The sequence below is a fragment of the Sceloporus occidentalis genome, unplaced genomic scaffold, assembly GCF_023333645.1.
Source record: "Sceloporus occidentalis isolate IW3139 unplaced genomic scaffold, rSceOcc1.0.p SCAF_14, whole genome shotgun sequence".
NCBI lineage: Eukaryota > Metazoa > Chordata > Lepidosauria > Squamata > Phrynosomatidae > Sceloporus > Sceloporus occidentalis.
Window position 1 is genome coordinate 12,924,673 of NW_028316994.1, and position 14,950 is coordinate 12,939,622.

Sequence of the window (14,950 nt, forward strand, 5' to 3'; positions counted from 1 at the left end):
GCACTTGGGCTAGTCACACTGTCTCAGCCGCAATGACAAATCCCCTTTGAGTGAATCGTGCCAAGATAACCCCACAACTTTAGGGCTGCCATAGTTCGGAAACAAAGGCACACAACGCCACACACCAACTCTCAAGGCAAGATCCTGTGAAATCCTGGGATTGGCAGTTTAGTGAGGATCATTTAGAATACACAGCCAGAGAGATATAGTGCATCACCAAACTGCAAATCCCAGGACTCCATAGGATATTGCCATGGTAGTTAAAGGAGAATCATAGTGCTATACAGTATTATTCAGTGGTGTGAAGGGGCTGTTTGTGAGAAGAGATGGGAACCAAAGCAGTTCAAAAACTGAGTTGAGTTTGATTCTCCCCCCCCCCCAAAAAAATAATATGATTGTTGTGTGCCTTCAAGTCATTTATGATTTATAGTGACCATAATGCAACCCTATCACAAGGTTTTCTTAGCAAGATTTATTCAGAGGAGGTTGCCTTCCTCTGAGGCTGAGATAGCGTGACTTTTCTAAGTTCAACTGGGGGGTCCATGGCCAAGCAGGGATTCGAACCCTGCTCTAGATTTATAGCCAATGTTCAAAGTGCTACACCATGTTGCCTTTACAGAGGTAGTATAATTATCTGTTCTTATTTCAGATAAGAAGCATTGAGTTTGCTATCGCCTCAAGTGACCTGATCGATGGGATTTGAGCCAGACAGCTCCCAGCCCTTCAAACCTCCTCAGGAACGTATCTCTCTGGTGGGCTGAAATCAGAGATCTGAGATGGCACCCATGTACTTTCTTAAATGGGGCAGCAAGTTCTAACTTGTCCTCAATTACGTGCACTTATGTGCTATTTTCTCGATGGTAATTGGAACAAAAATAATCTTAACAGCTCCCTTGCTGCGTCATTTACCAGTCCGTCCTGGGGATGAGTGTACACCTAACACCGGGAAGTGTGTTGCTTATTTGGTTAATGAGGCCAAATGGCACCGAGGGCAGGAATTGGTATAATAGCATGTACCAAATGGGAATAAGTCTATAAACAGGGACAGTCAGGGTGGAACTGGCAAAGTTTCATGACCTGAAGTTTATCTTCGAAGAAGAAGGGCATTAAGAATTGGTGCTCAGTTTTCTGGCTGTGATAACTGTGACTTAAAGTTATGAGCAAAGGGGGAAAACCAACAGGTGAAGCTTTCCATTTGCTCTGTTGACAGCAAAAAGTTGCAGCCATTTCATTTTGGATCAAAACTTTGCCCATGAAAATGTTAACAACTGAGCGGAAATGCATATCCCTCATAATGAAATCTGGCATGTCTGTGCATGTCCTTATTTATCTTAAGTGAGGACTTACATTAATCTGTTAACATTTTTTGCTAGGACTTTTCTACATGTGTTCTGTAGAAATGAAGGAACATTACACATGGGCTCCAAGAATTCATAGCATCATATATGTGTCCTAGTTTTCCTCCTCCACTCACATGAGATCTAGAGACATGTTGGAAATAAAGCAAAATATATTGAATTCTACACAAGAATCCAGAGTAAGTTTATGATTTTAAAGAGGTGCAAAATACTTATGTAGTTATACCACTGAGAAATTTACCTGGAGAATTTGGGTGCTTCCATGCATCCTACTGGGATGAGAAAATTATGGTGTCATGTAGCATCTCTTTAGTCTGCTGCATAATAACAATAATTGTTGAGTGCCCTAACTTTGTTAGATCATCTATAAGGTTTTCATTTTTGAAAAATTATCTACTCTTCCCACCCAACACACACATATATGCCTCAAGCACAACTCAGAAAATATATGTACAGGATGTGTCTCCTTTATCCAGAATGCTTGGAACATAAATGTTTTGGATTTTGTAGTTTTTCAGATGTTGGAGTACCTGTATTTCCAAGTCTAAACACAGAATTCATTTGTGCTTAATATACACCTTATACACATAATCTGAAGGTAATTTTATACAATAGCTTTAATAATTCTGTGCATGCAACAAGGTTTGTGTACATTGGACCATCTGAAAGCAAAGGTGTCACTATCTCAGCCATCCATGAAAAACCTTTTGGTTTTTGGAATATATTGCATTTTGGAATTCCAAACGAGGGAGACGCAACCAGTACTTCTTAGTGAGTAAGAAAGTTTGAGGGACTAGAGTAGGAGAAGTAATTTTGTACTCTTAGCTGCAAATGCAGAAACCAGAAACATCCTTGCAAATCGGACCATTTGTTGTCCTGTCCCTAGGGCCTCTTTGCAGTTTGGCACTTCCTTTTGTGGCACATTACTATCATTTCATCTATCTCTACTTCTCTCACCTCAATTTTCCACTTGGTGGAAATACTCCAGGGAACTAGAGAGCTCTCTCTGTGCAAGCCTGTTAAAAAGAGTGTCGGGGCATTCTGCATTGGTTTGTCCTCTAGATTTTTGCCAAGGGAGCTGTTCCTTCTGATTTCTCTCCTTTCCTTTATCTTTCTGGATCCACCAGTTGAGAGGCATTGCTTACTAAACCTTTGAGAGCCATTGCTTATAGCTTACATTTTGCATTTCCTTTGTCATCAACCAAGAAGTGGAAAGGTAGATCTTCCATTCTTTCTTTAAGCCTGAGTGTCTTTGTGGCATGATCTGAGTTTAGATCTCCTTCTCTGAAACTATAAAACAATATAATCCAGACCAAGGTTAACCCAGAAAGCTCTTGAAAAGAAACTTCCTGGGCTAGATCTTGATATTCAGAGCAAACTTCTTTGTGGATCTATGAAGCCTTTCTTCCTCGGAGTCTTGTTTTTCATCCCAGTGCACATCATCAGTGGGCATCAATGCCAGCTGCCCACCCTCCAGATGGAAGCTTTTGAGAGAGAAGGAGACATCCTCATTGGAGGGATCTTCCCACTACACTCGCATATGTTAAGTGATCCCACAAAAGTCACCTTCACTAAGTCCCCAAGTCCTGTTTACTGTCACCAGTTGCCTCACCAGAAGCAGCCCCTCCAGACCAGTCTGTCCTATTCTTCTAGGACTCACAATGGAAGTCTTCCCAGCTACCCATCAAGGTAAATATAGGTTATTTTTTAAAATAAATATATATTTATTGAACATTTATGTATACATTGCATACAAACATAAAGACATGAACAGAACAAAACATAATATACAACAACCTCAAACATACACCTAAGCATTTTTTAAAAAAAACATAGACATATTTACATAACTAAACTAATATTCTCTCTTGAATCCTCATTTCCCCTTTGTACCATTGTCTCTTCTCTATTTAAGTTAAATATAGGTCATGACTTATAAAGTCCTATATAGTTTGGATCTAAATTATCTGAAAGACCCTATCTTCTTATACAAGCCTGCTTGAGTTTTGTAATCTTCAGAGAAAGGTTTTCTCTTGGTTCAACACCATCATATTGGGTGAGAATGTATGAAGGCTTTCTTGCTGGCTACTTCAAGGTTTTGGAACTCACTCCCACAGAAGGCCAGGCTCTTCTCCTTTCTGTGCTTCTGTCAACAGGCAAAGACCTTTCCGTTTAGACAAAATTTTAGGTATTAACTGGTTTAAAATTAGGTATTAACTAGCTGAAGAAGGGTCTTTTAATGGGTGAGAGTGCTGTACTATTACATGTTTTAAAACACATCCTATTATCCCTTGTTATGTTGCAATTGTCATGTAACCTAGTTATGCTTTAGTTGTTGCAAAATGAATTAATTATAAGTAACTTATTTTGTAATGAATTGCTTGGAAGCTCACTCTCTAACCCACATAGGACTTATCACACTAGATGAATCCCTGGCAGAAATGGGATTTAAAAGTAGAAAAAAGCTGCAAATGCAGGATGTGCCAAAGAGCAATAACGCGAAAATAAAGCTAATGGAAAGACAACAAAAACAACACCTTTTTACTTTTGGAAACTTCCCAAAAGTAAAAAGGTGTTGTTTTTGTCGACTTTCCATTCGCTTTATTTTCATGTTATTGCTCTTTGGAAAAAACATCATCTGAAAAACATCCTACATTTGTGGGGTTTTTCTACTATTAAATCCTGTTTCTGCCCGGGATTCATCTAGTGTGATAAGGTCCGGTCCATCCAGACTTTTCACTGTAACCGGTAGCTGCTTCGGTAGTTATTAGCCACTAGCCATCAAAGCCATAGAAGAAACATCTTCTCAACATTCCTGTACTCTGTGTACACTGAGAAAATACAATTAGCTCTTGACTAAATGGAACAAGCGTACTATCATGGTTGGAGTGTTAAGACTAGGACTCCAGAAGACCAGGCTTCAGATCCCTGCTTAAACATGGAAACCCACTCACGGTTCTTTACCAAGTCAAGCTGTCAGGCTGAGAGGAAGCCAATGGTAAACTTCTTCTGAACAAACCTAGCATACAGTTCTCATAAGTTGAAATCAGCTTGAAAGCTTAATGACAAACTAAAGTCTTGAGATAAATCCATTCCATCTCATTTGATGGCCAGTATAATACCTATTAAATTCAGCCATTTATTTTACCATTCTGATCTTAATCCCTAAATTCTCTTCTGGTTTCCCCCAGTTTATCGTTTTGGTTTTACAAGTACATTCAAACAATGGTCTTTGCCACTGAAGAGATTAATCAGGCATCAAGCCTTTTGCCCAACATCACTCTTGGCTTCCGGATCTTTGATTCCTGCCAAATGGTTTCACGAGCCCTTTTGGCTACCATGCAGTTTCTTACAGGCCATGAAAAAGTCGTCCCCAACTTTCATTGCCATCATATTTCTCCAGAAGCCGGTCTTATTGCAGAGGCAGGAATAACCGAGTCCAGAGCAATTGCCGGTTTGCTGGGTCTCTACAGATACCCCCAGGTAGGAGCTGTGTTGTCTTGTATATAAATAATACCACTATACCACTATATTCTGTGCTGGTCAGACCTCATATGCAGGATTGTGTCTAGACCTGGGTGCCTCACTTTAAGAAGGATATAAAGAAGTTGGAACAGGTACAGAGAAGGGCAACAAGGATGGTAAGAGGTATGGAGAACAAAACATACAAGGAAAGGTTGAAGGAGCTGGGTTTGTTTTGCTTTGGTGAAGCAAAAACATGATTGAACTCTTTATATGCCTCCAGGACTGTCACACAGAGAAGGAGACAGGACTGTTCTCAGCTGCCCCAGAGGGTAGGACCAGGTCTAATGGTTTGAAGGTACAGGAGGATAGATTTCAATTGAACATTAAAAGGAACTTCTTGACAGTAAGAGCCATTCGACAATGGAAACAATTGTCTAGAGAGATAATGGGATCTCCTTCTTTAGATGTGTTCAAAAAGAGGCTGGATAGTTATCTGCTAGGGATGCTTAAAATTGAGGTTCTGCACTGAGGAACGGGTTGGACTCAATGGCCCATAAGACCCCCTTTCAACTCTTTTATTCATATTCCTTCATATTCATATTCATAATGCTATGACATTTGTAAAAACAGAATCATCACATCCCTACCATGAAACTGCATGTTTGACTCAGTGGTGGTGATGTATGTGTGTGAATGGAGACTATGCTATGATTGTTGTTTTGTCTTGGCATCCTTCAGGCAGCCTGAAACCTGTAAGGATCTTACAGAGGCTAATCCAATTAAACCTGCAAAACACCACTGGGACTTTAACAGATAGCTGCAGTTGCAGACTTTCTGGCTTTCTCAGCTTTTACTTACTCTCTCTTTCTCATTCTCTCTCCTGACATCCTTGATCAGGTTTGGGCTTGAAGAATAAAAGTCCTGAGGAACTCAAAGCTCGCTCACTATTTTGTGACGTTTGGTTCTGCCATAAGAGTATTGAACCACCCCATCTGTGTTTTTTGAAGATTTTAAAACCCTTTCAATGTTTGTCAGGCTGCTGCAATTGCAGCTAAGAAGCAATAGGAGGCAATGAAGTTCCATTAAATAGTGTGGTGTAGTTGTTGTATAGTACCCCACATGAAAACCAACCGATGTCCGTGGGCAAATCACAGCAATGCCAAACCTCCATAAGTTTTGCCCCCCCCCCCAAAAAAAAAACCCATGGGGTAGTGTCACCATAGGTCAAAGTCTCATATCTCCCAACTGTGCAAGTTTGGCCAGGACAGTACCAAATGATACTCTGTTGTCCCACATTGTCGGCTGCTTTTGAAATGTCCCAGTTTCTCTCTCCTTCTTCCATTTTCCTCTTCCGTCCTCAGCTTACTTCAGCTGCTGGAAACTGAGTTCATGGTGCAAATGTAGCTTGCACTTACTTAGCAGGGAGGAAATGAATGCAGGAGGCAGAATCTTGCTCTTTCCAGTAGCCTCAGGCAAAACCAAACTGCTGCAGCCTCTCCTAACTTGTGCACTCTTCTTCATTAATTACTTTTTGCCATCTTGACCATACTCTGATGTTGCTTGGCCATATGCATCCCTGTTTTCATCTGTGAAAAGTTAGAAGGTATGCAACTGAATGATTTTTTTCCCTCTTTTGGTGCTCAGATCAGTTACTTTGCCACTGGCCCAGTGACCAACGAGAAGTCCCAGTTCCCCTCTTTCTTCCGCACCATCCCCAGTAACAAATTCCAGGCTCTCGGTCTTGCTCGCTTGGTGATTCATTTTGGCTGGACGTGGGTCGGCCTGCTTGCGACAGACTCTGAATACGGGGAGCAAGGCATTCAGATTGTGCAAGAGGAAATCATCAAGAAGAAGGTGTGTGTCGCCTTCTTGAGCTTGCTGCCCCTTTTGCTTGACATGCTCCGTGTCAGGAACATTGCCAACACAATAACAGCATCCCAGGCCCGTGTCATTGTCACCTTCTGTGGGTTAGAGGTTCAGCCTTTGTTTATTCAGCTGTACCAGCAGAGAGTGGAAGGAAGAGTGTGGCTGTGTTCTGAGGCCATGAGCCAAATCAGTGTCTTTAGGAACCCAAAGAACATGTTGCTGCTCAATGGTTCACTCTCCATCTCTTCTCACAAAGAACCTGTTCCAGGCCTGAGGGACTTCATACTCCAGCTCCATCCCACCACTTCTTCAGAAGACATCTTCATCCAGGAGTTCTGGAGCAAGGTTTTCAACTGCAGGTGGAACCAGAGCTTTGTAGAGGAGGTACATGGTAGCCGCTACTGCACAGGGAAGGAGAATTTGAAGAATGACACAAACTCTTTTGTCAATATGCCTGGTTTTGGTTTGGCCTTCAACGTCCACAATGCAGTCTATGCCATTGCCCATGCCCTGCATGATATGATGGCTCAAGAGGACCCAAGAGGACCCAAGGCACAAATGGGACCTTGTGGCTTCAGCCCTTGGAAGGTACGAGCTTACTTAAGCATTATTATGCTGGTGAGGTGTGTGAGAACGTCCACAAGCATACCTACTCCACTAGTCTAGAAGGCAATGGCAACCCTTCCTTCCCTCTGGGTACAACAGCACCTGGGCTGTTCCTGGGAGCAACTCCATCCCATAGCCACTGATTAGGACTAGGAATCTTAGAGTGATGTCTGGGAGATAGCCATCTAAATTGTTTAAAGGCTTCCAATGAATGAGAGTCCACTATCTTCTAAAGCACTCCATTCTACTGTTGAACAGCTTTTACTGTCAGGAAGTTCTTGTTAATGTTTGGGTGGAATCTCTTTTCTTGTATAATATGAATTCCTTTGTTCATGTTCTAGTTACAGGAGCAGCAGAAAACAAGCTTGCTCCATTTTCTACATGACCTTCCCACATGTGCCTTCCAAGTTCTACTGTTCAGTGGGGAAGGACATACTGATGAAGCTTTCCAACTTAAGACTGCTCCCTATTCTCCAGCATGAAAGATTACCAGCTCAGGGCCCAGGCACACTCACCATCAGTGGCTTTGGGTGGGCTAGGCCAGAGAGCCACCTACCATTGTGCATCCAGGGCAAATGAACTGAACAAGGGAGTTTATCACACAAAGGAGATCAGGAGTTTATCCCAAGAATATCCCAGGAAAAATGTTCACATAATTACACAAAACGATTTCACACAAAGTTGCACAAAACCCACCATTAAAGTGGTCACAAAGAAGCACTAATGGACATCTTTTTTACTGTCAGGATTTCAGCGACAATGCATTTCCACTATCACTTTATTTGTGCAATCTCGTGTGATAATTATTCACACAATTACTTGTCATTTTTGATTTATTTGCGGGATGCTTTAAATGCGCTTTAATCTCTCTTTAATACCAGATTTAGCCCCAGTGTGATAAACTCCAAGGACATTTAAGGTTGCTCCTTTTATAATGCTTTGAAAAACACTTACACTGGCCGTATTTGCTTCACAGTTTCTAGAAGAGCTTTTTCCATCAGCCTGATTCCCTCCAAATGTGTTGAATGTCTAGCCAACATCACCCATCATATCATACCCACCTAAACATTGGGTGATGAGAGGCTGGAGGTCATCCAGTTGGAAGAGATCTTTTATTCTAAAAGATCCACATTGTTGCTGGTTCAGAGGACACCAAAACATTATTTTAGTGACAACAAAACTTTTGCCATTAGGTCATCCATGGGGAAAGTGCCATGCCAAGCAGAAAATCTAATTCTCTGCCCTCAGTTGTCCATGAACATTTAGTCACTGCACAGATCTGATACCCCCTTATTCTCCCAATCCCAGGTGTTTCAGTACCTGAGGAAGGTCCGTTTCAAGAACAAGGTGGGTGAGGAAGTCTCTTTTGATGAACACGGAGACCCTCCTGCCCTCTTTGACATCCACAACACTCACCTCAATTCTGCAAATGGCTTCAGGCTTGTGCAAGTAGCACAGCTCAGTCCCTCTCAAACCAAAAAGCTGGCTATTAATGACAGCATCATCGTGTGGACTGGAGGAAGGACGGAGGTAAGGAGGACAGACTTTTATTCTCAAAGGGTTTTTCTGCACTAGAGCTGTCAAACGAATTTAATCCTGATTCATCTAGTCTTCCATGAGAGTTCTTGTGGGAAGAAGCTTAAATGGAGCAAAAGGCATGTTGTGTATTATGGGTGCTATGTATGTTTTTGGACCTCATCCCTAAGGGATCATGACTGCCTGGATCTTTGGTATAATTATTCTGCAGAGTATAATATCTACTCCTTATTAAAACAGAGATCAGGAACTGCAGTAAGTACAGGGTGCTGTTGCCAATTCAGGATCATCACAGGCCTTGATATTTCTGGCCCCAAAACTGAAACCTAGCATGCATCTACATCTTAGAAATAATGCAGTTTGATACCACTTTAACTGCCATGGCTACATCCTACAGAATCCTGGGATTTGTAGTTTTGTGAGGTACCAGCACTCTTTGGCAAAGTAGGATCAAGACCTTTTAAAACAACAAATCCTATGATTTCATAGGAATCTTACAGCATTTCAATTGTTGTCAAACTGCATTATTTCTACAATGTAGATGCACCTCATGGGATAGTCCCTGGTGATACTGGTAAACATTACACATTAAATAACAATCACAGTTGTTCACAGCTTGTCATTCGAACACACACATAAACCCAGACAGAGCGAGAAAACATATTTTCTTGTTTGGAAATTAACACAGAACTCTTAGCTACAGGGGCTGTTCCAAAAGCAAGGTTAAATTGAGGGAGATATCCCCTCTCCCCTATTTAGATAGACATGATAAGGAACCTTTAATCTGGCCTATTTGTGTCTAGCCAGAAGGCACACATGGAATGGTGAGCCAGTGCAGAAACTGAGAGGGAAAGAGAAAACTATCTAATAGTAAATACAGATTCCCTCTCGAGAGTCCTTTGCAAGTTACAGCAAGAAATCAATTAATCCTTGCAAATTGTATCAAGCTCTTGTTTTAATAACTGAAGATCTGCAGCCATCCCTTTCCCCTTGCCCAGAAATAAGCCTCCAAAGCTGGAGAATTTGGACCCTCATCTCCCATCTGGAGATGACCTATGAAAACTAGAGATTCAGGGGCAGGCCCTGATATCTGGCCATCCTAGAACAGAAACACCATATATATTTACATTTATTAAAAACATCAAAATTGTAGCAAGAAATACCTCTGACTCTTCCGCTTCTGCCTTAGATCCCCATCTCTGTATGTACACCGAGTTGCCCCATGGGCTACCACAAGTCCCATTGCTCAGATAGACCTACTTGCTGTTTTGACTGTGTGCCATGTGCACGTTGGGAGATCTCAAACCAGATTGGTAAGTGGGCACTGCAGCATGTGGTGTTCTGGACTTCTGTAAATACATTATTGAATTATTAAATATGTTCAGCTATATCCTACATTGCCTGCTTAGTTATGATGAATATGCAACTAAGTAATGTCTCCTGGCCTGACCACCTTAACAGCAAGCAGCTGCATCAAACAATGGAGGTCTGTTCAGCTGGCAATCATGGTGCAGGAGAAGGATGTTTCCAGTCTCCTGGCACCAGCAAGCAAGGCTATAACAAGGAATTGTGATAGTGGTTCTGCTTCTGGTTGTTACTGCCTCACTTACTGAAAAGGGGCTGGAAATGTCATCCTCCCATGCCCTGCTTCCAGCTTCTAGGGATGCCATATCCCGCCTGTAGGCAGGGCAATCCCGCTTTGGGCGGTGCCGTCCTGGTCCCAGTCCGGTTTGGCGCCAAGACCGGGACGGCACCACCCGCGGCCACCTCCGCCCCTGCGTGCGCCGCGGGTCCTCCAAGGCCTCGCTGAGGCCTGGGAGTGCTCTCCACAGTCAGAGCTCCGGCCGCAGAGACGCTCCCTCCCAGGCCACAGCGAGGGCTTGGAGGCGGCTCCGCAATCGCGGGGCCCTCCAAGGCCTCCGCGAAGCCAGGGAGGAGGAGGAGGCTGCTTGGCACCGCGGCGATCGCCACGATGCCAAGCGGCCCCGCGCCCTTTCCCGGCCTGGGAGCAGGCCTAGACTTCCTCCCAAGCTGGGAGGAGGAGGAGGAGGACAAGGTTTAAAAATGTATGACCTTTTTTTTAAATTTCCTGGCCAGGAAATTAAAAAAAAAGTCCTACATTTTCAAACCTTGTTCTACATTTGTCCTGGTTTGGAGGTCCTCAGGTATGGCAACCCTAAGCTGGACAGACCGCCATTGCCCAGTGCAGCTTCTGACTTATACAGAAGGCTTGAGGAGGCTTTTATGATTGTAGCCATAGTGCCACCATTGGAACCATCACAAGCAAATATAGCGTATACAGGAGTAATTTTCTTTTGTCTATGCTTAGTCTCCTGCCAGTTCATTTTATGTGGTGAGCCCCCAAACTAAATACCCTCAAGACACCTGATCCCATCCGATCTTGAAAGCTAAGCATGGTCAGCCCTAGTTAGTACTTGGATGGGAGACTGCCCAGAAATACCAGGTGCTATGACTGTATTTGCACTGCAGAAATAATCTGATTTGACAGTTCCATGGTGCTATGGAATTCTGGGATTTGTAGTTTGTTGTGGCACCAGAGCTTTCTGATAGCGAGGGCTAAATGTCCCACAAAACCACAGTTCCCAGAAATCTATAGCATTGAGCCATGGCAGTTAAAGCAGTGTCAAAGTAAATTATTTCTGCAGTCTGGATGCAGCCATTATTTCAGTGGCAGCAACTGACATAATCACATCTGAGTTTTTTGTGGGTTTTTCGGGCTATGTGGCCATGTTCTAGAAGATTTTCTTCCTGACGTTTCGCCAGCATCTGTGGGTAGCATCTTCAGAGAATGCTTGCCTGGAAAAATTGGGTGTATATATACTGTGTGAGCCTGGGAATGCAGGAGTGATTTGCATGTGTATTACTCTGTGCTGATGGCAGGCCTCAGGCTGGGAGGCTAATGCAAAAGAGGATTAGTGTCTGCTAATTGGTGATCATTATTTGCTGGGAAAGCCCCTGACTCTGAATGGTTTTCCATTTGCATTTGCTGAGTCCTCATTTTGCTATTCCTCAGAAGTGGTAGCCAAATTTTGTTCAGTTGAAATTTTTCAGATGTTTGTGGATTTCAATGGCTTCCCTGTGCATCCTGATATGGTAGTGGTTGGCATGATCCAGAATTTCGGTGTTTTCAAATAGTATTTTATGCCCAGGATGGTTGGTGGCATGTTCTGCTACTGCTGATTTTTCTGGCTGGCCCAGTCTGCAGTGTCTCTCATGTTCCTTGATTCTTGTTTGCACACTGCGTTTGGTGGTCCCTATGTAGACTTGTCTGCAGCTGCATGGTATGCGGTAAACTCCTGCAGCTGTGAGAGGGTCTCTCTGGTCCTTGGCTGAGCGAAGCATTTGCTGGATTCTCTTTGTCGGTTTGCTGGCGAAACGTGAGGAAGAAAATCTTCTGGAACATGGTCACATAGCCCGAAAAACCCACAAAAAACCATGGATGTCAGCCAAGAATGCCTTCCACTTCACATCACATCTGAGTATTCCTTGTCAGGGATGATGGGAGTTGTAGCTCTTCACCTCTGGCTCTAACTCACCACCTTGTTATGCACCGGCGCTGACCAGTTTTGGCCAGTGGTTAAAGCTTTGCTCTAAAGCAGCAGAGTTTCAGAGAATAGGCTGAAGACCCTGACAAACTCTCCAAGCCTTCTCACTCTTCTTCCACAGAAGTCTTCACACTTCTCCAGGATCCTGCTGGCTCTTGTATCTTCACCCAAGACACCAGACAACTCAGTAGTCTTATATAAAAGATCTACTTTATTCTACTATATACAAATACTAATGCCCTCACAAATCACAATCTCTACAATCTCCAAACTACTCACAAAACTCCGCAACTATCCAACAACTACCCACAAAATACATTGGGAATCATAGCAATTATTATAGCCATTGTACACCACCCACTTAGTCAGTTTCCACCCAGTGGGCATGTACATTCATTTTGATTGGCTCTCATAGTTCAACCCATAATTAATGATTTCATCATTTCACCTTGTACACTTAATGATTCTCAGGTGTTTTCCATTATACACTCTTCATTTCTTGTCCTTGGCATTTAGGACTGCTAAATTACATTAGCTTTAACACCTGTGTGGCTTTTTAATTGCTTTTGCTTAGTCATAGTGACTCTCACATACATGTTTTATTTCTATCACTGTATAGCCCATGTTGCATTTTCCTTAACATTCCTTACCTAAGGAAACCCTATGAAAGTCATGGGGTCTCCATACGTTGACAGATGACTTGAAGGTACATGCATATATACACACACAGTGAGCCCCAGATTCCAATATTCTAGGAGAGGATGAAAAAAACCCAGTTATTCATTTACTCTGCAACATGATGGTAAGCTTGAGCTGGCTCTACTTAAACTTGGGAATCTTGATAAACATATTTGAATTATCATTTGGGTTGTGTACCAATTACATGACAGCCAACGTGGTGTGGCGGTTTGTGTGCTGGACTACAATTCTGGAGACCAGGGTTCGATTCTCTGCTCAGCCATGAAAGCACCTTGGACAAGTCACATACTCTCAGCCTCAGGGGAGGATAATAGCAAACCTCATCTGAACAAATCTTGCCAATAAAACCCCATGATAGGTTCACTTAAGGATTATTATAAATCAAAAATGACTTGGAGGCACACAACAACAAACATCTTACATGACATATTCCCATGGCATTTCAAACAGGTTGCATGACAGAATCCTGCAAGCACTAATTCCAGGTAGACCCCTGCGTTTGTTGAGGAGCAAAGAAGTGGTGGTGGTGGTGAGATAATAGGTTGGCAATGAGACAGCTCACTGAATCTGTCTCTCTTTCTAGATTCTGCCATCTGCTCAAGCTGCCCAGAAGATCAATGGCCGGATAAAGGGCAGACAAAGTGTCTGCCCAAAAAGGAATTATTTCTGCCTTTCCATGAGCCTCTGGGGGTCAGCTTGGCCAGTACTTCTGTCTGTGGCTCTCTTCTGCCCGTCGTGATCCTCACCCTCTTCATTGCACATCGAGAGACCCCACTGGTTCGGGCCAACAGCTGTGAGCTGAGCTACCTGCTTCTGTCAGGGTTGGCACTTAGTTCACTTTGCTGCCTGCTGTTCCTTGGACAACCCACCCACAGAGCCTGCTTGTTGCGCCAAGTGGCCTTTGGCATGACTTTTGCCCTCTGTCTCTCTTGCATCCTGGCCAAGACCCTACTGGTGGTGGCAGCGTTCAGGGCAATTCGGCCTGGTGGCCTCTCAAGGGTTTGGCTCAATTCCCGGATGTCCTATGCTGTTATTCTGCTGGGTTGCCTTATCCAGTTGCTGTTATGCACAACATGGTTTGTGGTCTCCCCTCCCTCCCTCAAGAGAGACCCACACACTCTATCCGATGCCATCACCCTGTCATGCGATGAAGGTTCACCCACTGCTTTCTGGGGCATGCTGGCTTACCTGGGCTTGCTGGCTGGGCTCAGCTTAACAGGAGCTTTCTTGGCACGAAATCTCCCTGAGGCCTTCAATGAAGCATCTCTAATCTGTTTCAGTTTATTGGGTTGCTTTGGGGTTTGGCTGGCATTTGTTCCTGCTTACCTTACATCCCAAGGACACTATGCAGCGGCTACAGAAGCTTTTGCTATCCTTGCCTCCAGTTTAGCCTTGCTTAGTGGGATGTTTCTCCCTAAGTGTTATATCTTATTGTTTTGCCCCCAGCTGAACAACAGAAGGTTCCTTATGAGATCAGAGAAACACTTGACATTTAAGTCGTTGTAAAGCAGAAATACATTGGGCCATTTGTATCTGCTGGGGTTTGGTTCCAGGACCCCCCTGGATGTTTCTTTTTAAAAGAGTGATATATATTTATTAAAACAATTTCAGAAAGCAAACAGGTACATTTTGAAACTTTCTTTCCAAGGAGGAACCCCTCTGTACCTACATCTCATGGCAGCTTTCCATGTAATTTTCAGGACAATCACTTACTCTATCCACAGAAACATTCCAAAAACATTCCAGTTACTCAGAAGAGGCACACAGTATAGTCTTCTCAAGATCATACCAGTTTAGACTACAAACAAGATTTACATTTTGAAGGTTGCTACATGTTAAAAATAATCTTCAATC

At 43.2% G+C, this 14,950-nt stretch overlaps 1 protein-coding gene across 1 annotated transcript; it reads left to right on the forward strand.

The window, feature by feature from the left end:
* The first annotated feature begins 4,466 nt into the window (after positions 1-4,466).
* LOC149304053 (extracellular calcium-sensing receptor-like) lies at positions 4,467-14,644 on the forward strand. The gene is made up of 5 exons (XM_089480155.1): positions 4,467-4,841; positions 6,468-7,277; positions 8,604-8,825; positions 10,021-10,144; positions 13,680-14,644. The coding sequence occupies exons 1-5, from the start codon at positions 4,584-4,586 to the stop codon at positions 14,600-14,602; spliced, it is 2,337 nt and encodes a 778-aa protein (XP_089336281.1). The 5' UTR covers positions 4,467-4,583; the 3' UTR covers positions 14,603-14,644.
* The last annotated feature ends 306 nt before the right edge of the window (positions 14,645-14,950 follow it).

Excerpts from the sequence above, each read along its gene's own strand:
- LOC149304053 (XM_089480155.1), top strand. The coding sequence starts at position 4,584 with ATGGTCTTTGCCACTGAAGAGATTAATCAGGCATCAAGCCTTTTGCCC. Across the intron at positions 7,278-8,603 it reads GTGGCTTCAGCCCTTGGAAG|GTGTTTCAGTACCTGAGGAA; the intron begins GTACGAGCTTAC and ends TCCCAATCCCAG. Across the intron at positions 10,145-13,679 it reads GGAGATCTCAAACCAGATTG|ATTCTGCCATCTGCTCAAGC; the intron begins GTAAGTGGGCAC and ends CTCTCTTTCTAG.